General features: G+C 42.6%; 2 protein-coding genes across 3 annotated transcripts in view; one reads left to right on the forward strand and one right to left on the reverse strand.

Moving 5' to 3' along the window:
• Nucleotides 1–416: 416 nt before the first annotated feature.
• Nucleotides 417–27,470, reverse strand: slc4a1ap (solute carrier family 4 member 1 adaptor protein). Its single transcript, XM_084311069.1, has 14 exons — nucleotides 26,891–27,470; nucleotides 26,356–26,646; nucleotides 25,323–25,524; nucleotides 23,942–24,070; nucleotides 23,301–23,361; nucleotides 22,552–22,691; nucleotides 21,977–22,137; nucleotides 19,255–19,324; nucleotides 18,388–18,577; nucleotides 15,193–15,298; nucleotides 7,173–7,422; nucleotides 6,358–6,443; nucleotides 5,265–5,334; nucleotides 417–2,289 (listed from the first exon to the last, which is right to left on the reverse strand). The coding sequence occupies exons 1-14, from the start codon at nucleotides 27,467–27,469 to the stop codon at nucleotides 2,240–2,242; spliced, it is 2,385 nt and encodes a 794-aa protein (XP_084167195.1). The 5' UTR covers nucleotide 27,470; the 3' UTR covers nucleotides 417–2,239.
• supt7l (SPT7 like, STAGA complex subunit gamma) overlaps nucleotides 26,514–27,633 on the forward strand; it is a 38,864-nt gene continuing 37,744 nt past the window's right edge. The window contains exon 1 of one of the 2 annotated variants that reach the window (XM_084311071.1): nucleotides 26,514–26,603. The gene's annotated coding sequence lies outside the window, so the exon portion shown is untranslated. Of the gene's footprint in view, nucleotides 26,604–27,247; nucleotides 27,304–27,633 lie in introns of those variants that run through there. The other variant, XM_084311072.1, reaches the window with a different exon arrangement.

Genomic DNA, 27,633 nt, shown 5'->3' on the forward strand with positions numbered 1-27,633 from the left:
TGAACATTACACCGAAGATATCTAGAACAGCAAAGCCTGCAAGCTTCTTAGTGCCTGATCAGACCCTAGGAGAAGCGCTCCGTGAGTGTGTGAATTTGAAGGAAGGTAAAAGGGGCTCTGACGTCAGCATGACTGGGTTAAGAGTGAGAAGAAGGGGCCGGTCGTGACAGTGAAAGGATGGATGCTTGGAAGAATTTCGTAAGTCATGATGGGTGTTTATGAAAGGAGGCTAAGCACGAGGAGTGAGAGAAAGCAGAGCGAGGATTAACCTCTCACCCCCCTCTCTCTCGTGTTTTCGGCCACTCACCGCACTGTAAATAAAGAAGAAATACTAAGAAAATTATCTTTGGTGGGGGAGTTGGGGTTGAGTGACCAAGAAGGATTTACAGTTTACACTTTGAAACAAACACAAAGAGTACTATTTACAGACAATTTTATTATTCAAATAAAAATATGTCATAAAAGTCATAGAAAGAAATGTATTTTCAAGAGTTCAAGAGGCTGAACTGGGAGCTGAAACAAGGTAAGAAGAGAGAGAGAACTAATGGAACATCGGTGGGATTTCATAAGACTGCGTCTAATCCTGCTCTAGGTTGACAAACACACGCGTGCTTCTTAAAGCTGAGTCACTCATAAAAGGACAATCTTGTTAAAAAGAGAACTTTGAGGAGGGACAGGCGTGCGACGCACGTGCACACACACACAGTAATTATCAGCTTGTTTCATCCAGTAGTAAGTCATCCCAAGTGTCCAGATGGCCAGAATAGCTGCTTCAAGTGCTCTCCCTCTCTCCACCACACACACACTACTTTGGAAAAACAATAAAACAACATCAACAAACAGTTATTATGGCTGTGACAGCGTCCCAGTACATACCTGGGGCCACAGAAAACCTTGTACAATTCCCCTGTGCACTTATGAGTGTTGCTTATATTTGCTCAAACTCGCAACATCCAATGACACACCAAGCAAAGCTACTTGATTGCTGTACTATTATCTATAGTCTGGTGAGAAAGATGATCCCAGTCCACTTTTAGAGCATCTTTCTTGCCAGATCATCATATTATTATTATTATCATATTACAACAATCAAGTTGGTGTGCTTGGGCGTGTGATTGCGCGTTGGGGGTTTGAGCAAATACGAGTGAACTTGTTACACAGGGAAATTGCATGGCATTTCCTGCGGCCCAGGTATGCTCTCGCCAGCAGCTGATGCGGCTAGGTTATGGCCAGGTTATGGTCAGCGCCAGTAAACTGAAGCCAAGCAAAGGAGGGATAATAAGACTGAATGTCAAGTGGATTTGACTGGCGAGGGGGAGTAGCCTAAGTAAAAAGAAAACTGACCCGAGGTCAGTGAATCCAACACCTGTTCCTCTATTTTCTACCCACTTGGCTGATGTATAATAGAGTCGATTCAAAATTGTTATTTAATTTATTTTTAAAAAGGACAACATTCAAGTGGCATTATTTACAGGGAGGAGAAAGGAGAGGAGGTGCCAGCAGTGGGCAGGTCCTTGGCGACGACTATTCCCTGCACTTGCCAAATCTGGAGATAATGCCAATTAAAGTGTTCTGCCCCTTGTTTATTTACCCAATTGGGAAGAAGACAAAGCCTGGCCTGAAGTGACGAGAGAAAAGGGAAAAGCTGCCGTCGCCATCCCCTAGCAACATGGGACGTCCAAATGTCAAGTTGTGATGTTGATTCACATTTCAGTCCATTACAGGCTCCCGGGAAATATCACTTTTGTTTCCCTGGGTTTTCTCACATGATATGAAGTCTTAAGATTGTGAGATGGTTCATCACATTCTCAGACAGAAGTGACGAGCCGATTGAAGGTGATGTGTTGCTGTAGGTGGTTGTCTACAGTGCTGTGTTGCTGGAGGTGGTTATCTGCAGTCCTGTGTTGCTGGAGGTGGTTGTCTGCAGTCCTGTGTTGCTGGAGGTGGTTGTCTACAGTCCTGTGTTGCTGGAGGTGGTTGTCTGCAGTCCTGTGTTGCTGTAGGTGGTTGTCTACAGTCCTGTGTTGCTGTAGGTGGTTGTCTGCAGTCCTGTGTTGCTGTAGGTGGTTGTCTACAGTCCTGTGTTGCTGTAGGTGGTTGTCTGCAGTCCTGTGTTGCTGTAGGTGGTTGTCTACAGTCCTGTGTTGCTGTAGGTGGTTGTCTGCAGTCCTGTGTTGCTGTAGTGTAGGTGGTTGTCTGCAGTATGAAGGGAGGGGAAAAGTCTCTTTTGTGTCTTCTCTCAGTAGCTGTATTTGTCATTGAGGTGAGTGCGACCGTCTCCAGTCTGATCTGTGAAAGAGAGGGGGGCAGAATTCGGCCATGTTAAATCATCAGAATCGGATTCAGTCAGGAGTCGTAGCGGCTCATAGGAGAAAGGTTTACCACAAAATGTTCAATTCTGTTTTTTTTGTCTGGGCTTTCAGACTCCGTCTTCATGAATTCAGAATAAAAATGTATTCACTTTACAAAGGGGGTTTGGACTTGAAGTCCAACGGCACAACTGGCCTGGTATAGAGAGTAGAGCTGCCGCGATTACCGCAGTATCGCTGTTACATCACGGCCACCGCAGAGTAGGCTGAATACCGCGTCACCGCTGTTTTTTATAATAATAATAATAATTTACCCTCCTCTCGTTGGGCTTGCGGCTCTGCAGATATACCCTACTCGTCTATCGAGGTTCCAAGCGACCCTATTGGGTACCAGAAAAGTCACGTGAAACATTGCAGACCACTGATTGGTCAGAAGAGAGACGAGTCACACGTTTTTACGTCCTGAATGTCAGTTCATCACAACAGCTAATAACGTTAGCTTTAACTCTCCGCCGGAGTGGACTATCATCGCTCTTCAGGAGTACTAAACGAGACATAATGATTTTACTGTCTGCAACGAATGTTATAATAAAAGCCCCTCGTTCTATACACTTGTCTGATTGAAAACTTTATTAACAGACCGCAGAATGGGACAACTCAGCACGCTCTGAGCAAAGAAAGGAACTGAGATATGAATAGAGTATTGCTTGCTATGGTCCGGTAAATACGCTGATGTTATTGAACGCATAACTATATAATGTCAATGCCACAAAATGAATGCCTTTATTATAAAGTAGTAACTTTATAGTAATAATAATAAGAAAGGGTCGGGGGGGTGCCCGCGACACCGAGTGAACTGCGCATCCGTGTTTCACTTTCAATAACTAATGCGTGCTTGCCGAATCCCAAACAATATTCATGCTGCAAAGTCATCCTCTAAAGATAGACAGTTAGACTAGAGGCAGGCTATATGCTATAAAGAGTAGACTACTACTAAAAAAAAAAAATGCATTCAAACTTTTATTTTTATTTTTTGTGTGCGTGCGGTAAAAACCGCGGCGGTAGGAAATATTTTGCAAATTTGTGCGATAAGGGAATAATCAATACCGCGGCAGCTCTAATAGAGAGTACTAGAGATAATAAAGAGGAAGCCATCCTTCCACACTTTCCTACAGTGTAGGAGAGAGGGGGGGGGGTGTCAATGTGACGAGACGCCAGAAACGGAAATTATTATATTGTGCCAAGTTTCCCCCCCAAAATGGTACAGATAACATCCTTTCATCTCAACGGTCTAGTACACAGTCACACGCAAACCATCAAATCAATCAGAGACCCAAACGAGGGCCTGCCTTACGAGTGCTGGCTCTGGATCCAAAGCGCTTGGCAGCCGGTTGAAAGTTATTTGACTTAACCTTTATCTCATCGCTGCGTTAAGCCGCTTTGATACGAATTCCTTTGGCAGCTGATGAAAAATGTGCTTGTTGTTCCACTTCACATTTCCACAAATTGACCATAAAAGCCTTTTTTGTTTTCTTGCACGTTGTCCGCATCCTGTTTTTCCCTCTCTCTCTCTCTCTTTGTCTCTCCCCTTCCCTTACTTTCTTTGCCCACTGGGTCAGGAGCATCGCAGCCTCTCATCAGCATGACTTTGTAAAGGGAGAGAGGGAGGGGAGAAGAATTCCTTTCACAAGGAACACCGTCCAACACGACTGGATCGGTGAGGATAACCTCCCCTGCCTCCCTGGTCTCGCTTTTCAAGTGCCGAATTATCACGCTCTGCACGGCGCAGCTTAAAGCTGGACATGTCGGAGGAATTAAGAGTTTTTACAGATCGATGGTTTGTTTTTTTACAGTGCGTTTATTTGAACAAGGCCATTCAATGAATACTGTCAAATGTTTTGGAGTTATTTACATTTTCCAAAAAGCTGTTTATTTTCCCCAGGCGTGTTCAGATGATCTTCATTGACTACATCACACCCCTCCCTAACCATCTGTTTGATCACTTGGGTTTGCACTATTTCAACGGAACGCTTCCCATCAGCACTGCAGCTTTGCATCATTTGAATTGAGAGGACTGGAAACACCCCATCAGGCAGGGCTCATTATTGTGATTGAGTTTTAAGATTTTATTCTTCAAAATCATTCAATAATGATCTCATTAACTAAGCTATATTTAAAAAAATAACACAAAGTGTATTATTCTTACCTTGAAACAGAACATTTGAAAATAATAAATTAATATGATATAATCTCCTGTCATCCCCACTAAGGAGAAGAGTTCCTAATGAAAATAAATAATGCTGTAAATATCATCAAATCTCTTTCTAAAATGTCTTATACAAGTATATAGCACCCATTGACATGCTATGTTTGTTATGGGTAGTATATGCTTTTTCTTAACAAAGGACACATAACTAAAAGAATGACAAAAAAACTAAACTAAAGCAGGGAAGAGCAAGGAGCAAATCCCAAAGTGAAGCTGGCATTCTGATTGGAATTCAACATAGTCTGGACACAGACCAGTCACAACGTATGAATGAGCAATGCCAAGAGATGGAGAGGAAGAAGGGGGCAACACAAAACTTAAAACAGATACTGCCACAAACTTAAATAGACACTGCGATAGACTTAAATAGACACTGCCAAAGACTTAAATAGACACTGCCATAAACCAAACAGATACTGCCACAGACTTAAACAGATGTTGCCATATACTTAAACAGACATTGCCACAAACCTAAACAGACACTGCCAGTCTGCCACAAACCTAATTTAACAGATACTGCCACAGGAGTATCGGGACATTTCCAGGCCATGTGACACACAGCAGTGTAATCTCATAACACCAGATCTTTAGAATCCAATCTAAAAAAGAATGCTTTAAAATTACATCCAAACCATCAACATCAATATAACTAGTGCAAGTATAGACAAGTCGATAGGATTTATTTATACCTGTAGGAGGCACCCATACACAATAATCGGGATCATCTTCAGCATACTCTTTTGAAAAGGGTACTGGGGGCTGTGGAGAGAGAGAGAGAGCATGACAAAATGTGAGGTGGCATTTTGAACGAGCTGATAAACATTACATAAATAAATTATAAAATATTTCATCCTCGTTAACACTTTCCGCGCCAGACCCGATGATAGTCGGGTTAACTCGCCGAACGTTCAGCGCCAGACCCGAGTATAGTCGGGTTTTGGCAGTTTTCTTTTATTCGATATTTCCATTCATTATCCATCCAGGGAGCCTGGTGTTATCATAAGGAATGAGTCTGAGATCGCAAAAGTCCAATACGCCACCTGGTAGGATGCGGTCGGTATGCGTCTTGGGCTGTGCGTCGATTATATTGGTCCGGGCGGACTTTTCCATGTCAGGCAAGGGGAGCGGTTGTCCCGATCGGCTTAAGGAGCGTCAAATGCTCCAGATGGATCATGTATGGTGGATTATGTTGGCGACACGATCGACACCAATACTGGGACTCGCGATCAGATAATTGGAATATTCTTTTTGGGGCAGATCCTAGTCAAGGTAAGGGCTATATGATATAAATCTTGCGTTGATCAAAGCAGGCCTTCATTGCGATCCGAGCGTATGTGTGTAACGCTAGTATTCCGTTGGTGACGATCAAAGCATAACCCCCCCCCCCCCCCTTTCATGCATTCATGATGGAACATAATACCCATCATATGCATTTTGATTTTTTTATTGTAGCGTGTGTAGGGACGGAACGCCAATGCATTTAGTATAATACACGTTGGGGGCTATTACCAGCCTCCCATGAATTACCCTAAAACCATACTTACCGGTATATTCACCACGGTATAAAACAGGAATGTATGGATAAAAAAAAAAAAATATTCACACATTGAACGATAGATACTCGATGTCAAATGGGCAATAGTATTGTATCCATAGCTATAATATATAATATAGTTATAGCCCTGCAAACACAGTCACGTATTCCTATACTTTAAAGCGTTGGCCTTTCAACCACACAGTATACAGCGCCCTCTGGCGCTGAATGAGTTAAGGAGGACTTACCCTACTGGGGCCGATGGCTTTCTTCTTGACACTCTTCTTGGAACTGTTCTGGGCTGCTGGCTCTTCTTCAGCTACTTCTTTTGAGTCTGCAGAGACATAGAACACTAATGTTACCACCACCCTCACAAAAACAACACTAGCACCACCCTCACAAACATAACACTAGCACCACCCTCACAAACATAACACTAGCACCACCCTCACAAACATAACACTAGCACCACCCTCACAAACATAACACTAGCACCACCCTCACAAACATAACACTAGCACCACCCTCACAAACATAACACTAACACCACCCTCACAAACATAACACTAACACCACCCTCACAAACATAACACTAACACCACCCTCACAAACATAACACTAACACCACCCTCACAAACAACACTAGCACCACCCTCAAACATAACACTAGCACCACCCTCAAACATAACACTAGCACCACCCTCACAGACATAACACTAGCACCACCCTCACAAACATAACACTAGCACCACCCTCACAAACATAACACTAACACCACCCTCACAAACATAACACTAGCACCACCATCAAACATAACACTAACACCACCCTCACAAACATAACACTAGCACCACCCTCACAGACATAACACTAGCACCACCCTCACAAACATAACACTAGCTCTTTTATTATTATAATTTTGTATACTCCGTTGTAGCTGCTGTGCGACAACAAAATGTCCCCATGGAGCTCAATAACATGTCTGTCTGTCTCGCCTGTCTCTCTTTCGGAGAATCGAGTTGTACGGTGATGGCAGGTGATAGTAAATTGCCGTCATGCAAACCTTTGGTCTTTGGGGACGGTGCCGGCTGTTCCCTGTGGCGCTCGGAGCTGGAGGAGCTCTGTTGGGACGGAGACCCACTGGACTGGTGGTGAGGTTCAGTAGAAGAGTCTCCTTTATTATTATTATTATTATTATTATTCTCAACATCTTTTTCCACCTCTTCCTCGTCCTCCTCTTCCTCTCCCCCCGGTGGAAGCTCTTTCATGTTGAAGAGCGCTGCAGGCAGGTTGGGCCGCTTCGGGGGCACCTTCTGAAGAGCCAGAGAGGATCATGGGAGCAAAGAGGGAAGACGGAGTACACATAGATGAAGATAGGATGAGGATAGAATGAGTATATAATGAGGATAGGAGAGAATAGAATGAGGATTGAATGAAGATAAAACGAGGATAGAATGAGGACAGAATGATGATACGAGGACAGAATGAGGTCAGAATGAGGATATAATGATAGAATGAGGTCAGAATGAGGATATAATGATAGAATGAGGACAGAATGAGGATATGATAGAATGAGGATAGAATGAGGACAGAATGAAGATAGAATGAGGACAGAATGATGATATGAGGATAGAATTAGGACAGAATGAGGAAAACATCGGACTGTAGAAAACGTCTTCAGACAGCTACAGAGAAGCTACAATAGATCCTATTTTCAGCTGTCAAGAGCAGAGAATTGGGATTCAGTTTTGGTAATGGAAAGCGCTGCGCTATTGAATTCTATGTTTTAGCTGATGATGGCGTCTCTGGGAACCTGTTTCACACAAGCTTCTCTCTGTGTGTGTGTGTGTCTCAGTTGGCTGGTTAGTCCGTTTGCTAGCAGTGCTCAAGTTTGCCTCTTGGTGGCAGCATCGTTACAGATTTTGTATGCCGAGGCCACACAGCATACATTGCCTCAGGGATTGTTTGAGAAAGCAGACATTTGCTTCTAGCTGGCAGTGTGTTTTTAGCTGGTGAGAAATGTGTGTCATTTCCTTTTGTAGTTTGGAATATAGCGGAGAGACTGGCGTCTGCGAGCGAACCAGACGAGAAACAAAGACCTCAGACATGTGCTTTGAAGTCAACTCTGTGTGGTTTGATGTTACCAATCAATGAATTCAAAGTAAAACTACCCTGTGTGTGTAATCCTTTAGATGTTAACAGGCTTTTTTGAAAGTCTCTTGCAGTCTTTTGGTGCGAGTGAAAATATGAGAACATATTCAGAATTCTCCCAGCTCTTGCTTTAAAAGACGCTGTAAGTGGTATTTATTTTGTTCAAAGAAGTGTTATATAGCTTTACAGTCTGACAGCCATCACTGATAGTCTAGATCATAGATCATAGGTGTCAAACTCATGGCCCGCGGGCCAAATGTGGCCCGCCACGTCATTTGATGTGGCCCCCCAAGAGCTCTGGTAAAAAATAAAAATAAAAATAAAATCTTTTTTTTAAACATTAATCTTGGGTTAAAAAATAGCGGCATTAAAATAATTGTGGGTTAATGCGTTAATAAAGCTTTAACTTTGACAGCCTTAGTTATTACACATACATGTATGTTGAACATCTGAGGTATTGATGAAGTAACAAAGGAAAAAAGCCAAAAGCACTTACTCCTCAGACATTCTTTGACAATTTTACAGCCCAAAATACAAAAAAGATCCAGGCGGAATAGGTAACAAAGGGTTGAAGAAATATTGTCTGAACTGTCAGATGCAAACTGGCTGTGTGACATAACCGAGCATCTCGCTCAATTGAATAAGAAGCTGTAGGGACGCAAACAAGTCGCACCCAAATCTTGACCAATATAGTTGTGAACTGAGACAACCCTTATTTTGTTATTTTTGAGTACAGTTACAGTTGTGTGTTCATGCAGACACATAATAGCAATTTCATTACGAATTGAAAATGGGGGACCCTGATGTAAACAAGTCGAAAGTCTTTCTCTGGTCTGCATCCCCTTAACAATTGTGTGTATTGAGCTGTACTGTACCCATTCTGCAATGTGTTAATTAAACTATCTTCCATTAGTTGGATGTATGGCCTCGGCAAGGTTGTGTGCAGCCATTTGTTTTTGTAACATCTGCTACATCTGTCCCACATGTTCTTTGCAGCTCACAGTTGTTAGTTCTGCCCCTCTTGACTGTGACAAAAAGGTTTTGAACAAACTTAATGTCATAGCTTGTATTTGATGATATTCTTCTTTGTTATTTACTTGAATGGTTTGATCATTGATTGATGGAGTAATATGGGGTTCTGATAAACAAATTATTTGTTAAAATAACATAAGCTAACATATATTTTTACATCTATGCAAATGCATATGCAATATGTATAACTTGAATAAGTAATAAATACAGAAACATGTTTAACAATATGTAAATGAGTAGCTACATTTATTTTACATTACATTAACATTTATACGGTCTTTGGCCCTTTGAGGGCAACCATAGGGCTGGGCGATATGACGATATTATATAAATATCGGGTACAGTTCATTAACGATACACTTTTTCAACGTATCGTGGATATCGTGATGTTTTGCCCAAGAGGATTGTGTCGCGTCAATCTGTCCACACGTTACTCGTTCATATCTCAGCCCGTGCTGAGATATGCCCATTCCGCGGTCTGTTAATAAAGTTTTCAATCAGACAGATGTATGGAAAGGCTTTTATTATAACATTCGTTGTAGTAAAATCATTATGCCTCATTTAGTCATCCTGTTTAGCACTGGTCTCCTACTCGACGGCCGCGGGGAGCTAACGTTAGTAGCCTTGTTGACGTTGTTCAGCCACAGGACATTCAGGAAGTAAAAAGCTAGGAGCTTGCCGATTGGTGCTAAGAACAGCAGGGCGGGTGCAAGCGCTGTGACGTAATTGGCAGACTCAATCAAAATTATATGTTTCCGTCAGAATGAATGAGTGAAGACTTTGTTAAAGGGTTGCAGAATGGGTACAATACAGTACAGGAGGATGAAGACCAGAAAAAGACTTTCGACTTTTTTACATAAGGGTCCTCCATTTTCAATTCATCAAAACATTTAGAGACATACATATATACAGTAGTTTCATTAAAATGCTATTGATTGATTGATTGATTGATTGATTGATTTAAAACTTTATTAACATATTGCAGAATGGGTACAGTACAGCTCAATACATACAATTGTTAAGGGGATGCAGACCAGAGAAAGACTTTAGTCTTGTTTACATCAGGGTCCCCCATTTTCAATTCATCATATTTCATATCTAAATCATATAATATCTCATTGCTAAATATATGCAATATATAATCTAATAATCTAAATCTAATATATAATATAAAAATGCTAAATGCATGGGTATTTTATTTTGTCTTTAATGTTAGCTTGCAAAATCAAATACTGTCTTGGTAAGCCTCATAATGAATTGTTTGGGGTAAAAAAGAAAAACATCGTGATGTGTATCGTGTATCGCCGAAAGGTCAGAAAATATCGTGATATCATATTTAGGCCATATCGCCCAGCCCTAGGCAACCATAATGCTGATGTGGCCCTCTGTGAAAATGAGTTTGACACCTCTGGTCTAGATGGAAACATAGGTCCACCTGCATGGACTGGATTTTCTTTCGCCATCTGTTTTTTCTTAATCCTTGAAGTGTCTATTTTAAGATTTTAACAGGTTGAAATAATGTCCCATGGGGTTTATTTAAATTTTTATTACACCTATCCTGAACGAAAACCTGAAAAAGAAAACAGCATAACTTTTGAAGTTAACAACATAGAGACAAATTAAAACATTTCCCCAAACAATATTGACCCAATGAATTCAGTAAAATTGTTATTTTTAAGATTCAAACACATCTTGATTCTATTTCAGGACAAGAAAATGCAAAAAAAGCTGAACATGTTTAGATCACATATCTATTTTCCCACTTTACTCAAATGTAGTCCATCAGATGAGATCAATTTGAGGTTAATATTGGAAATACAATGTTAATAAAGATTGTATCGTGCAGTTATGCCCTAAATATTGTAGATTGCGTAAACAAGGCCAAAAGTGGAAGACTAATGTGAAAAGACTAATTCGTCCTACATAGACAAATTAACACATTTTCCTATACAATTTTAAATCCAGTGAAATATGTTTTGTTAAGGTTCAAACAAAGTACTATTACAGTACATCTTCTCTGTTGGCACAACATTAAAACCTAAACTACTAATCATCATCATCAAAGAGATCGTCAAAGTCAAAGTCTCTCTATATACTGATGATCCTCCTCTACCAGCATGACCAACCTCTCTATATACTAATGATCCTCCTCTACCATGTCAGCATGACCAACCTCTATATACTGATGATCCACCTCTACCATGTCAGCATGACCAACCTCTATATACTGATGATCCTCCTCTACCAGCATGACCAACCTCTATATATACTGATGATCCTCCTCTACCAGCATGACCAACCTCTCTATATACAGATGATCCACCTCTACCATGTCAGCATGACCAACCTCTATATACTGATGATCCTCCTCTACCATGTCAGCATGACCAACCTCTATATATACTGATGATCCTCCTCTACCATGTCAGCATGACCAACCTCTATATATACTGATGATCCTCCTCTACCATGTCAGCATTACCAACCTCTCCATATACTGATGATCCTCCTCTACCATGTCAGCATGACCATTGACCAACCTCTCTATATACTGATGCTCCTCCTCTACCAGGATGACCAACCTCTCTATATACTGATGATCCTCCTCTACCAGCATGACTAACCTCTATATACTGATGATCCTCCTCTACCAGCATGACCAACCTCTCTATATACTGATGATCCTCCTCTACCAGCATGACTAACCTCTATATACTGATGATCCGCCTCTACCAGCATGACCAACCTCTCTATATACTGGTGATCCTCCTCCAACAGCATGACCAACCTCTATATACTGATGATCCTCCTCTACCATGTCAGCATGACCAACCTCTCCATATACTGATGATCCTCCTCTACCATGTCAGAGGTACCATTTCCATCTAGACTATGATATGTAGTGTTTGGTCAGTAACATGGGTCTCCCAGTCCCTCAGCTCTGCAGTCTTTTTCTGGTATCCCATTACACTTGATCCAATCAGGAGAGAGGCCCCTCTTTACCGGTTTAAAGCACGTATTGATTTTATTTCTTATTCTTGTCAGAGCATCTTTTTCAGTGTTCTCTCTCCAGATTGGATACAAGTGTATTTTTTGTTTACTGCAGAGCGGAGGGACTGGGAGACCCATGTTACTGACCAAACACTCTATATCAGTGATGGCTGTCGGAATGTAGAGCTATTAATTTAACATGTAGACAACTTATTTGAACAAATCAATGCCACGTACAGCACCTGTAACCAGGCAGCAGGTTCACCAGAACAGTACTAGAGGGAAATTGTATCATCCCAGGAAGGAAAAGCGCATTTAGTAAATTTGCCTTCTCGATAAGAGCTGCAGAGTTCTGGAACACCATCCCATCACACATCCGCAGTACAAATACACCCAGGTCCTTCACACACACACTCAAAGCATGGCTGTTAGAAAATCAGGTCTTTGACCATTAGCAAGTCACGTCGCAGTCCAGCTGCCCAACCCCTGTATGCTTGCCCACTAGCCTGACTGTCCTGATTATGTATATGTGTGCCTGCCTATACAGTGCTTATACATGTATGGGCTTTGATTTGTCCCTGTACACTGTTTTCTATAGATGCATGAATGCCTAGTGAGTGAATGTACAGACTATGTTTTAAATTGTTTTTATATTAGCTTTAATGTCCTATTTTTCTGTTTCTTTCTGGCTTAAACATCTAGCCCAGGGACTACAACTGAAAACTAGCAACCCTGCTAATCTTGGCATATCTACAGTTTTTAATTTGTATTCATTTATAAATTAATTTATAAACTAAACAATCCACCTGGAACCCAAATTACTACAAATTCCAGTCTTTTGTGACGTTTCCACTTAGTTCAGTGTCTAGGAGTACCTGCCCCAATGGTACCAGTCTTCAGTGTCTAGGACTCGATATGGCCAAAAATGATATTGCGATATATTTTGGCTATATCGCGATACACGATATATATCGCGATATTTTTACATTTTCTCTAAATCACTTAAAAATGTTTGATTTAACCCTTTGATGCATACAGTCACGCCAATATGATGATTATAATAAGTCCCTGCAACATATGTTTGCATTATTAAACCATGAAGATGCTTTAAAAAATAATTTAATGAAAATGTACTAAGAGTAGTCTACTGACACACTAATAAAAAAAATTATTTACATCTAAGACAATTTATATAAAAACTCTTGGGTGCCTAAGACTTTTACACAGTACTGTGTTTTCTATCCACTTTAGCCAAACACACACACACACACATATATATATATGTATATATATATATATATATATACACACACCCTACTGTGAGAAAATAATAATCACACACAAAGGTATAATGGCTTATAGCAGACTTAATGATTTTAGAATATTTCAGATAATGAAATTAAATGTTTATATCATCAACTATCCAGTTAGTATTTATACTGTCTGTAACATTTGGCTACTTTAAATCATTGAATGTAGAGAGAGAGAGCGAGAGAGAGAGAGAGGGGCGAGAATGAACAAGAGAGCCAGCCCCCCCCCCCCCCCTCGGGGTTTGTTCTAGGTTCGCGTTTTGATCGTCTAAGCTGCCGTAGGTGATAACGTCACACTCGAATGTAAACAGGAAGAGATGGAGACACACGGAGATGGAAATTGAATGATATACAGAAACGAATAACTAATAAATATGAAGTTATGTTTAAACTGCTGTTGTCAAGCGTTGTCAATATAACCCACCCCATTTCCTCACGAATGGAACTAGTCTTGTGGAGTCCGCTTTGACCGTTTACCAGGGTTAGCAGCTATCGCTAGTAGCTTAGCATAATCCTAATGGATACCTTGGTTAGCAGCTACCGTTAGCTCATTGCTCGTGTCAATTAAATTACATGTTATTAAAGGTCCGCGCTGGTCTGTCTAATGAAATTACAACCGCAACATTATATCGCACTGTACAGCCCTGACTAACGTTAGCCTATAGCTCCGCCGTCCCTTCTCGAGGAAAGCACTGCGAGTGTCTCTCGGCCGCGGGCGGTGCCATATAAACTAAATACTCGATGTTCGCGATATAGTACAGTACTACATCTCGGGTAGAACAATCCGCGATACATCGAGTATACTCGATATATCGCCCACCCCTATCTAGGAGTACCTCAGCTGAGAGCGTTGTCAAGCTACAATATTATAAAATACAATATTATAAAATCCTGTCAGGAAGCATGCCTCAAAGCATGAATGAACCGGCATTTACCGGCATTTCTAAGCACTTTAAACGCGAACTTTAGCGCACATATAAAGTCACGCTTATTATGATGAATTGAAAATGGGGGACCCTGATGTAAACAAGACGAAAGTCTTTCTCTGGTCTGCATCCCCTTAACAATTGTATGTATTGAGCTGTACTGTACGCATGTAGCATGTGGAAACAGCTGTTTGTGCATTTTTTTCTGGAACTTCAAAAAAAACTAGCGTTTTTCAAAATGGTATAAAACGGAAATGAACCGATTAAAAAACAATCCGTTTCGACAATGTTGACTGCAAACAAGTCATTGATAAGCGACGGCCATATTAGACACATAGCCATAATTTAAGATATAGTTTATGCATTCGCAAATATGAGAGCTCTGTCATTGAAGTGGGTGGTGGCACGCAACAGTGTTCACCCTGATGTAAACAAGACGAAAGTCGTGTAGCACACGGAAACAGCTGTTCGCGCGTCACTCATAGCGAGGGGGGCGTACGCGTGGAAACAGGCGTAGCAAGGGGGGGCGTGCTAGCGTAGGTCAGCGGCCAATCAGAGCGCAAAACGGGAACGCGGAAACACAAATGGGTTGGTAAAAGCATACACGCGTCTAGGAGACCTACCCCAATGGTACCAGTCTTCTTCAGTGTACAGTGTATACTAGGAAACCTACCCCAATGGTACCAGTCTTCAGCTTGAACTTGCTCCCTCCTTTCATGGCTCCAAACAATGGCAGGGTCTTCTTAGGCTTCTGTGCATCTGAGGTCTCGCCATCAGACCTACACACCCAATCAAAACCTCACTTATAGTTGGCAGTCGAAAACATCATGTAGGGTGGTGGGTATGGGTGGTACCAATAGGAAACAATAACTGGGCATTGGGCTGTGCTTTGTAACATCCATTTATTGGCTTGTAGCCACATTATTCCCAATGTGCGTAATGATTATTATTTTCTTTTTTACTTTCAACTGGCATTTTGGTATTCAAATTATATATAATATTTATTATAAAAAATTCTGACAGTTGCTACCCCTATATATATATATATTAGGGCTGAACGATTAATCGATTTTAAATCGAAATCAAGATTTGGAATGATGCAATTAGCAAATCACAAAAAAAATTAAATAATTTATTTAACCAGGAAGTCCCATTGATACAAGATCGGTTTGGGAGAGGGAGGTAAGAGGTTTTAGATTGTGTGTTGTGAAGTTTAGACTTCAGAGAGGGAGAGTAAAGTACAGAAAAAAAAGGTACCGTTGGGTACCGGTATCGATTCCCAGGTAAAAAGAAACATTTTCAGGCTCTGTGTCCCGAAAAGACCCACCGCATAGACCAGATGCAAGCCGCATTTTACAATAAACCTCTGTGGGGCTGCTTTAAAAAAAATATTAAAATCGCAAATGTAATCGCAATCGCAATATCTGTCAGAAAAATCACAATTAGATTATTTCCCAAAATCGTGCAGCCCTAATATATATATATATGTCTCGCTCAAATTTTTATTAGACGCAATTCACTCAGTTAGTCACTCTGCCCCTAGCGGCGGCTCACAGGCACTTTGTGTGAGACCAGTTCACTCTTCTATCTATGAAGCTGTGTGTCCTTGTTAGTTACATTGAGTTCATTATTATTATTATTATTATAATTATACATGATGTTGGAGAGAATGAAAGCTTTCCAACAGTACATTTACTAATTATCTACTCATAATATCAAGCCAGTTACCGGTATGTTCTGTTGAATATAATGCGTTTATGACAGCCCAGACATTGTTTTAGAAGAATATGACAAAAGAAATACAAAAATTAAAAACATAATTTATGATATACCGGTAACTGCCGGATATCTATAATAAATACAGTTATGCTATCTCATCATTTGCTTTGAATTTGGTGATATGTCACTGATGTAGTGTGTATACCAAGACGATTTGGCACTGATGTAGTGTGTACTGTATACCAAGACAATATGGCACTGATGTAGTGCGTATACCAAGGCGATATGGCACTGATGTAGTGCGTATACCAAGGCGATATGGCACTGATGTAGTGTGTACTGTATACCAAGACGCAGGGAGCGAAATTAACTTTTTGACTCACCGGCCAGTGGCGGGTAGATGGGAAGAATCTACCCGCCAAGCATATTTCTTACCTGCCAAATTTTGTTTGATTAAAAAAAAGGATATATATATTTTATATAAAAAATATTTTTTTTAAATAAAATATATATTATATAATCATACTTGTAGTTGTATTATCTGCGAGACATCGCCACCACGCAATGAGTCAAAATGCTCGCTATCTGCAAACAGCTCCACTGTCTGTGTGTATACTTGAGTAGCCTCCAGCTCCAGCAAGGATTCTCCGGCCCTGCAGCTAGACCCTATATTCAGCTAGACCCTACATTCAGCATGCAAGGATTCTCCGGCGATGCAGCTGGACCCTATTGGTAACGTTACGGTTCTTTTGTCAAATCACATTCAACATGCCCTCAGCTAGAATACGCATTCAATCAATGTTATAAGACATTGATATCAGGAGCTATCTGTAGCTACTGCTAGCCCGGTAGATAACGTTAAGACAATTTAGTTTACTGGGACAGATAGATCTAACGGGAGCTAGCTAACGTGAGCTAGCTAACGAGGGAACGGAGATATTATGCACTCGAGTCGACTATTGCTGGAGCATTTGTTGATATCAGCAGCTAGCCAGCTAGATACCGTTAGACAATGCCTCGTCATGTATTAAACTAAAAGTGAATAGTTGACTGGGTCATTGTTTAAACAGTAACGGTAGCTCATGGAGGTCCACTCCGATCTAGACTAGAGCAGACTGCCCGCATATCGCAATGGTGGCGTTTCAGGAAGTAAACAAGCCAAATGAGAGCTTCCGATTGGTCATTTGCTTTCTTTCTCATGAAACCAGTCACTTCACTCTACTGTGATTGGACCGTTGACTTGAGTGCAATGTGGGACTTGTAGTTTTTTAACGATCTCGCGGCGGAGAAAAAAAAAGACGAGAGAGGCTATAATCTGTACTCGCACAATCAAAATAAAAAGTATCGTTATGAACTACACGTCTACACGCCACACGGCGGGCAGCCCTCTAAGTGTCAAGCGCCAAAGGTAAAAACTGAGCGCCCCTGGCGGGCGGCAGGCTTTAGTTTCGGTCCCTGCCAAGACGATATGGCACTGATGTTGTGTGTATACCAAGACGATATGGCACTGATGTAGTGTGTATACCAAGACGATATGGCACTGGTGTAGTGTGTACTGTATACCAAGACGATATGGCACTGATGTAGTGTGTACTGTATACCAAGACGATATGGCACTGATGTAGTGTGTACTGTATACCAAGACGATATGGCACTGATGTAGTGTGTATACCAAGACGATATGGCACTGATGTAGTGCGTATACCAAGACGATATGGCACTGATGTAGTGTGTATACCAAGACGATATGGCACTGATGTAGTGTGTATACCAAGACGATATGACACTGATGTAGTGCGTATACCAAGACGATATGGCACTGATGTAGTGTGTATACCAAGACGATATGGCACTGATGTAGTGTGTATACCAAGACGATATGACACTGATGTAGTGTGTACTGTATACCAAGACGATATGACACTGATGTAGTGTGTGTATACCAAGACGATATGACACTGATGTAGTGTGTACTGTATACCAAGACGATATGACACTGATGTAGTGTGTGTATACCAAGACGATATGGCACTGATGTAGTGTGTATACCAATATCTCAGCAGGATACATTACAGCCTGGCATCCGCCTGATATCCGACACTAGTGTACAAGCACATCCCTACTGTAGCTGCGCAGCGTTGCGTCTCACCTGGACTGCAGCGAGGGCAGCTGGGCGGGTCTCGCAAGCTCCACCAGCCTCCGGAGTCTCTGGGCTTCTTTGCGCAGGTCGGCCACGTGAACGTGAAGCTTCCTGCGCTCCACGCCGTCCACCGCCGCCTCGCTTCGCACCGCAGTCATGAAGGCATCCAGGGGATCCTCGCTGGAGGAGCCAGAGTTGTCTGGGGGGGGGGGGGGGGGGGGGGGGGTAACGGAAACTCAGTATGGCTGGCTGTTGACGTCCTCGGTACACTGGGTAATGTTGGTTTGCTTTCAGTATCATCTTCAACGGTATCATTTCTGTACCTTTGGTTTTGTCTCCCGAATAAATATTTTGCAATTTTCTTTTGCAGTTTTAAGTCGATGCAATGTTTTGTGGACGTCAAGAGATTTTAGAAGTCCTGCCGAGCGCCTCACCCACTCAACTGCGATTTGTCCTCTTAAGCAACCAAAAGCCCATAGCTGTGACTTATTTGAATCAAGATACTGTCGAGAGCGATTAAGAGAACGTTTACACTTTGGTTCAGGCTTACAGCTCAAATGGATCCTAATGTGTTACAATAATTTATGAAGCATTAAGAGGCCCTTTAAGTAGGCTGATAGAAATTGATTTCTCGTCCTCGAGTGATTCAGAAAGTGCCCTATGATCGCAGTTATGAGATGGCCTATTGATCGCTGTAGAGTAGAGCAATATGATAGGGCCATCATGTGGGCTGATAACCACACTTGTGATGGAACCACAAGCAGCTACGAGTCGAATATCCTTACAATACTTGATAGATGAACTATTAACAGATAGCAGGGTGCGCGCGCCGTGGCCATGCATAGGAAGCCAATCACACGGGTGAACCAGACTCACCCTTCCCTCCGACACAGAGCTTTTTCTGCGTCTCTGCCAAATCCTTCTCCACCTTTGCCAGTTTGGCAACCTTAATGAAAAACAAACACGTCGTTAGCCTCAAACAATCCACAGCGATGGTCTTGCTTCGCCATATAGGATACAAATAAAAATAAACATTTAACGGACATTTGAACAAAACATCATGAGCACTTTTGCCCCCGAGATGACACTTAGCCACCTAGCGCTTTATATAAATCACAAAGAATATATCCACTATTAACACTTTGAGTGCCAGCCACGGCATAATTCGTTATTTCATGCCAACCGTTCAGTGCCAGGAACGAGATATGCAGTTTTTTATTATCAATTTCCATTCATTTTTCATCAATCTAGCCTCATGTTACCAGTGGGGATCTGTCTGAACTCGAACAGGGAGAATACCGGCCCCTATCGTCTCTCCGGATGGGCCCCACCGTTCATTGTAAACAATGATGCATGTAGTTACTGTGTGTTGTTGTAGCCACCGGTTAATTCGCGATTTTTTATTAGTTTGTCATGACAAACCAATTACATAATCCAACATATGTGTAAAGAAACAACATATTCCAGTTAACGGTATATTTTTTTAATGATTCGTTACGGCGAAATCAATACTTCCATTTGTATAAATTGCGTTAAGCAGAATTTAGTATTCCTGCCTGGCTGAGGAGCTTGTCGCGGCTCATGCGCATGCACACGCTCAGCCAATCAGAGCAACGCGGCAGGGCTTGTTGCTTGCCGAAAGGATACAAGCAACCCGGCAACCTGTTCCACAAGTGGGAACTGAACCCAGGACCTTCTTGCTGTGAGGCGACAGTGTTAACCACTGCACCACCATGCCACCTATTACTGTAGGTGTTGTGAAGGGCCAGATTAAGCCGAATATATATATTTATTTATATATATATATATTTAATTGTATTTGTATATTCTCTAATATTCCCTGATGTCCCTTGTATATTCCTTGTACAATATGCATTGAATATCCATTCTAGCCTACTGAACATCCCATAATAGTCTCCATTCTACTATTGGTCGAGACCTTGGTGCCAGGCTGCCATACCCCTCAGACCCAGTTCAAACGTACCGCTCCACATGTACGAACAAGTCCTAGTTCCGCGTAGGAATCTGGCTACCGCACCACTAATGGGACTATTTGTTCATAGTGCGTATATATACTGCGCTACTAAAGTAGGACTTTCTTTTCAGTCCAGTTTCTTACCCTCCAATAGAGTCACAGACGTAAAGCCTCCCCGCGACGCCACGTGTGGGAGTAAGGCCAAGTTCGCCTACCATCGGTATTGAGACATCGTGTATATTAATATTTGAATAGTCATATTTGGCACTATATCGTCGAGTTGGACGTAGTCTATTAAGCTAATAATAGTCTGTTAATATATAGTGCTTCGTGCGGTGAGAATACTACCGTAGTCAGTACCCCATCGTTTCGGGCAGAGAACTGGCTGCTTACCCAGGGTGGTTGACCCCATGTGAAGCTGCACCCGAGGAGCCCCAGAGCCGACGAGCGAGTGGACCTGTATACCGGATTATTCTACCGACGACAGCCCGCCTTCCCAGGCACGGATTATGCTTTGTATACTTTGATTATTCCATGGATAAAGACCCCCGACACTGCCGTGTGTTGGAACCCCCCCCCCTGGAGAGGACGCAAGGTGAGGAGACGCTCTGCAAGACGAGGTCGCTTCACGTCTCTCCCCCGTGGACCGGAGAGAGCCGGCCCACAAAGAGTCCACCTGCTTTCATCTGTGGTCCAAGGATCGCCGGCGCATTGAACGGCACTACAGTGGGTTCACCTGGGATACCCTTGGCCGGACGAGGCAGCCGGATTCTACCCCCCCCCCCTCCTACTCCTGTCGGCTTACAAGCGACCGGATTAACCCCCTCTAGTGTATCTAGTATATAATCATTAAAGTATCATTGCTGTTATTCCTTAACTATTCCAGGTCGTATATTTACCACCTGCGCCTTCAGAGATTGGACATTATCTATTGATATACCGACGAATACTCTTTGCCATAAAAGTGCATACTATTTCAATTCATAAATGTAATTAAGTGATTAAGTGCTTGTTCTACACACCATCGCTGTGTAGAAATAAAGACCTGTTTCGACTTCGTACATTTGTGTTGGATCCGTTTCATCTACGTGAGAGTGTTTATGATAATATATTTATGCCGTGTACTGGGTGGCCGAATATTAAGTACAAAGGTAGTGGTAGTAAGTATCATATCTAGTAATACAGTCAGGGAATTGTACCCCTCAGTTACAGTAGGGCTGCAGCTATCAATTATTTTAGTAATTGAGTATTCTACTCGCTATTCCATCGATTAATCGAGTACTCGGATAAGAAATAGCTTTTGCATTAAAAGAGCAATAGTAAATATAGAAGAGAAAATAAGAAATGTTTCCCGTCTGAAGCCACGAAGAGAATTGTGCAGAGTTCCTTTCTGTCTGTAGTAGACTATGACGATGTGATTTATTAAAAAAAAAAAATAATGATATGTTTTTGTAGATTTTTATTGCGTTTTTACTACCGGGCAGTCCGGTAGGGAGAGAGGGAGAGGAGGAAATGGGATACAGAGCAGGGGAAGACAATTCAGCAAAGAATGCCGGGTCTGGGAATCGAACCCGGATCGGCCGTGCCGCGGGGGGGGGGGGGGGTTGCAGACAGGTTTCTTACCAGTGAGTCGTAGGTGTCGGGCCGCTCATCGACCTTCCCTGCCTTCTTCATGCGCTCCTGCCTCTTCTTCTCCACAGCGCCGGTACGATCCAAGAAGGTGTCGTCGTCACTATCATAGTAGTCTTCGTCCTTCCAGTTCTTCTTCTTACGCTTACGGGACACTGGGGGGGGGGGGGGGGGGGGGTGTTAGAATAGACACTGGTACATTACAGCACTATTGGCAACTGCAAACCTCATTTACCAATACACAGAATCCGATGTCAACTACACTGTGAGCAATGACTTGGGGAGGGAGTGCTAGTTTAAAGAGGAAAGGATGATGTTGTTGTGGGGTTAGCAACATCAAGCGGACATCCATAATTTAATTTTTTTTGTTGAAATCACGACACCTCCGGGAGGCTCGACGACAGTGAAAACTCTTAACAAAACCGACAGCCCCTTCAAAGAGAGGTTCTAGCGGTTAAATTTAGCAAAAAACCTTCCCATTGACCCATGTCAACGGCGACGGTTGTGATTGGATGATCAAGAAAAGAGGGCGTGGGTTTGAGGTAGGTGAGTTGGATTGGACAGCCCACCTGCTTCCTGTCTCAGAAGCCCGCGGGCCTCCAGGATGCGGCAGGCCTCCAGGGAACACTGGATGGCTGCGTCTTTCTTCTTCCCCGTGTGGGTCACCTCGGCCACCAGCTGCCTGCCCAGGGCGTCGTCCACTGGGAGCCTGGGAGAGAGAGAGGGGGGGGGGGACATGAATGATGGGATACATCATACAGAAATTATAAAAAGAAAGTAGAGCACGCACACGGTAAGCAGGTGCAGGACACACGGAAAATAAAGTCCACACACTGTTGAGACTTGCTCTGAATGTTCAGTGAGAGATCAATGTTTGGATCACATAAGATCCCGGAGAAGATCCTTAGGGGATCGAAACGTTGATCTCTCAATAAAACATACAGTGGGAGGAAGTGTGCAGACCATTCATTTTGATACATCATTCAGACACGTCGGGTTGAGAACCGGAGAGGTTAATCATGGTTGATACAAAATTATTGTTAAAACATTGCTAGAGTTCAGGATCTTAAAGGCCAACTTGCAGGTTGTATTTTTGTTCAATAAACAATGTGACTAGGGCAACGGTGACTTTCATGAAGAGGGGAAAAAATTTGACCAACTCCCTTCCTGGTTGTTGCGCACCCCCCCTACTGTTGGTCCGAGAGGCCGGAGAGTACATATTCATAGTCTACAAACTGTCCCTTACTGGAACCGTTTGGCAGGAGCAGAACTTGGTGTCCTGTGTCCTCATGAAGAGCTATGTTTGTTTGTCACTTACTTTATTCTGCAGAGCCAGGTGCCATGGTTTTGGTCTTCATACTCCAGCTCCAGCTCCTCCCCTGGGATGGAAGACACACAGTGAGTGGTTCACAACTAAATAACTTATTTGAAGATTCAGAAATGCAGAACTGGATGTGCAAAAAAAAATTACAATAGGAACAAAAATCATATTACAATGTTTGTGAATGTTTTATCATATGATACAAGTAGTGATAGCCTATTTTTCTTTTCTAGACAACGTTTTTCTCCACACTAACAAAATGTGCTATTTTCTTTTTCTAGGCTAATGTTTGGGGTTTGCTTGGTTTTAATATAGTGAAAGATTTTCTCTGATACACACCTTGATTTCTAGATGAAGGATTCTGTACCAGAATATCTTCTTAAGCTGGCTGTCTGAAAGACCTCTTGCAATTTGGAAATTGCTGTAGTCATTATTGTGATTTAATTTTTACATTTTAAGACAGCCCTATTCCCAATACATTCAAATTCAACTTCAATATCGAGTTATTTCAAAATAACTAAAGGAAGCAAGGCATCAAAGCCTAAAGATCGTGTAATGATGGTGTAATAGTGGTTAAGCCCATTGCTCATTCTTCTTTGAACTAAAACAAGACCCATCCAGGTTAGCGGAGACCTGACCTTCTCTGTCGTAGAAGCCCTGCAAAGCCTTCTTGGGGTCTTTAAGGTAGGCGGCCTCCTGGTCTTCTTGGAACTCTGTCGCGAAGGGGTTCTCCTCGTTCTCATCCTCCTCTGGAGCAGCCTCCTCAGCTGCAGGATGATAGAGAGAGAGAGAGAGAGAACAGAGCAGAGCGAGATGGAAGATTGCAGACGTTTTTTGTTTAAAAGGGGGAGGCTCTAGAATTGTACAAGTTGATCCTATTAATAATCACAGATCAAGTTAGGACATTCAGAATACAACAAGTTCTGAGAAATTAGCACCGATCTCCTTTTAGCATTTCTTAGCAATATAAGGGCAAGTCAATGGTGTTTGAAGCAAACTTCAAAATGATCTAGTTAGTTACCAATAGGATGGGATCTAGCTTTTGAATGTACATTGCATGGATTCCATATACAGCCATATAGATCACGCAATTCAGTTTCTAGGAGGGATTCTCCTCTGCAACATTCTGAATCGGCATGCTGCTCGGCATGTACTCAACATTCTGAATTGGCGTGTAATCAACATTCTGAATCTGAACTGGCACGCTGCCCGGCGTGTAATCAACATTCTGAACTGCCACGCTGCTCGGCGTGTAATCAACATTCTGAATCTGCATGCTGCTCTGCGTGTAATCAACATTCTGAACTGGCACGCTGCCCGGCGTGTAATCAACATTCTGAACTGGCACGCTGCTCGGCGTGTAATCAACATTCTGAACCGGCACGCTGCTCGGCGTGTAATCAACATTCTGAACCGGCACGCTGCTCGGCGTGTAATCAACATTCTGAATCTGCATGCTGCTCGGCGTGTAATCAACATTCTGAATCGGCACGCTGCCCGGCGTGTAATCAACATTCTGAATCGGCACGCTGCTCGGCGTGTAATCAACATTCTGAATCGGCACGCTGCTCGGCGTGTAATCAACATTCTGAATCGGCACGCTGCTCGGCGTGTAATCAACATTCTGAACTGGCACGCTGCCCGGCGTGTACTCAAACATTAGATCGGTGCCACTGCAACTTGAGGTCAACTCTTGCCATATACTCTCAAATTCCTTTGGACGGTTTGTGCCAAAACATACAGCATATTTAATGAAAAATATATATTTTCCACAAGATTCATACAGAGCACATTTGTGTAGCCCTACCATCAACCCAATAAACAGCAGGATGAACTATCCCATTCTGTCTTCTCTCATACCTTTTCTATCCTGTTCTCTGTGTTCTCTCATACCTATTATATCCTGTTCCGTGTTCTCTCATACCTATTCTATCCTGTTCTCTGTGGTCTCTCATACCTATTCTATCCTGTTCTCTGTGTTCCCTCATACCTATTCTATTCTGTTGTGTTCTCTCATACCTAATCCCCAAGAGCAGCCAGAATCTTCACTCGTCTTCTTTCGATTGTCACTTTTCTCCTCTCCCTCCTTCTCTTCCTCATCATCGCCATCAGAGCCTTCTCCCATCATTCTCTTCTCTAGCTCTGCCCTCTGCTTCCGGGCACGCTCCCGCAGCTCTGTGACCGTCAGATCAGACTCCGCCTCCTCGTCAAACTCGGGACCCTGTGGAATAATAGTATAATCAAGAGTTAGCCTCGACTAAGAGATGCCCTAGATCTGAGATCTTAAAAAGAACACACCGACATTATGGGAAACGTGCTTACAGTCTTCTCCAGTCAGACACGAAGATAAACACCAATTTCCTATCTGTGCCTTCAGTAGAAAGCACAGAGAACACTAACATTAACACCTATCCCAGAGTTTTAAGCGAGGCTAGTGGTCCGTATCCGCTTCCATTAATTTGTGCTTAGCTAGGCCAGCTTGCAGCCGGATAGCTTTCTATTGAGCGCACATAGAGGAAATTGGTATCTATCTTCTTGTCAGACTCTGGAGAAGACATTTCCCATGATGGCGGGTTCCTTTAAAGCTGCATTGTGTACAAAGAAAAGTCCCACATAAACATTAGGAAAATGCTTAGCACTTTCCAGTTATTTTCAACCTAGATATTATTTGATCATCTGGTATCATACATTTTCAGAACAAAACCGTGTAAATTGGACCAGGTATGACTCATGAGTGCTCCGATGAGTGGCTGTGTATTTCTGGTTGCTTGAGATGTCAGCAGCTCAACAGGACAACTGTGCAACAGTCAACATATCTCCTGAAAAGCATAATGTGTATTTTTTAACTCCAAAAAGACACTTTAAGGACATATTTAGGGCTTTTGGTCATATTCTTTGTTGCACAGTTGCCCTGTTGGATGAAGCTGGGAGAGAGCTGCTGCCAACTCAGGCCCAGAACCCCCCCCCCTAACATTCATCAAGTAGACTCATGATGACTCGTCAGATAGGTAAATGTTCTTTCCCAAAAGTCCATATCACAGAAATGCTTCACCTGTAGGACAAAAAGCCTTGTGCTCCCTCCAAACTTGAGGACGTGCCCGACACGAAGTCTGGTGTAGGTCTTGGGTGGGACCTTGTTCTTGTTTACAAAGGTGCCATGCGTGCTGCCCAGGTCGTGGATGTAAAATCCAACCTCTTCTCCTCCGACAGACTCCTCTTCTCCAGCCTGCTGCCCACGATACTGTATGACGGCGTGGTACCTGGAGATCGAGGGATGCTCCAAGGCCACATCGCACACGGGTAAACGGCCGACCACAAAGTAACTTCTCTGTGTGAGAGGGACCTGAATGAATGAATGAATGAATGAATACTTTATTTAACAGATTGCAGAATGGGTACAATACAAGGCTCAATACACACAATTGTTAAGGGGATGCAGACCAGAGAAAGACGTTTGTCTTGTTTACATCAGGGTGCCCCATTTTCAATTCATAGTGACATTTATGACATACACAACATACATGACATTTATGGCATAGGGACATACATGATACAGGTATTTAGTACTGTTCAGTACTGTTTAGTACCTTATCAACTATGGTCCCGTTCTTGAGGATTTCGAGGGCGTAGGGGATGTCAGTTGTCACGCCACCCCACAGGGGCTCTGTGTATGGGAGAGAAGGGTGAGGTTTGAACTTCCCTATGGCTGGAAGTACTCTGGGTTTGACCTCTTGCCTGGTCTCGACAGGAGGAGCACCAACCCTCTCCTCCTCGTCAGAACATGTCTCCTCCTCTTGTGCCGTTTCGGGTGTTTTGTTTTCTAAAATGTCTTCAGTAACGTCGCCCCTCGGAGTGTCTGGGGTTGCTGCTCCGCCGCTGCTGCTTTGTGGTTTGAGTGGTTCTTCTTTGACATCGCATGGTTCCTTTTCGGTGACGTGCTTGTTGATGGACGGAACAGCACCGCGTCTGACGGCGAAGGACGGTGCTGCAAAAAGAGCAGGTTTCTTGAAAGTATTTTCTTCTTGTTCGCTACTCGTCACGTCTTTCTTTTCACGTTCACCCCCGTTCTCAGCACTCGCATCCTCGCCTGTTTCCACCGCAGTGTCCATTATTTCTTCCTCCGTATCTTTCTCACGCAATTCTGACTGCGAAGAGGAGGTCGCCATTTTTATTTGGTGCGACTGTTAAACCTGTCCGCCGTCTCATTGAAGCAAAATGCCGTGTTTTTAAATGAGGGTTTTATGGATATATATATATGGGATGTATATGATATATCACATTATAAAATACTATAATAATAAACAAAATGCTCGAAATCCTCTCATATTTC

The sequence above is a fragment of the Notolepis coatsorum genome, assembly GCF_963971535.1.
Source record: "Notolepis coatsorum genome assembly, chromosome: 3".
NCBI lineage: Eukaryota > Metazoa > Chordata > Actinopteri > Aulopiformes > Paralepididae > Notolepis > Notolepis coatsorum.

Bases quoted from the DNA above. Each gene is read 5' to 3' on its own strand.
- slc4a1ap (XM_084311069.1), bottom strand. From the start codon at position 27,469: ATGGCGACCTCCTCTTCGCAGTCAGAATTGCGTGAGAAAGATACGGAG. The intron at 23,362-23,941 runs GTCAGGTCTCCG...CTTCCATCCCAG, and splicing joins GGGCTTCTACGACAGAGAAG to GGGAGGAGCTGGAGCTGGAG. The intron at 22,692-23,300 runs GTAAGTGACAAA...TCTCTCTCCCAG, and splicing joins ACCTGGCTCTGCAGAATAAA to GCTCCCAGTGGACGACGCCC.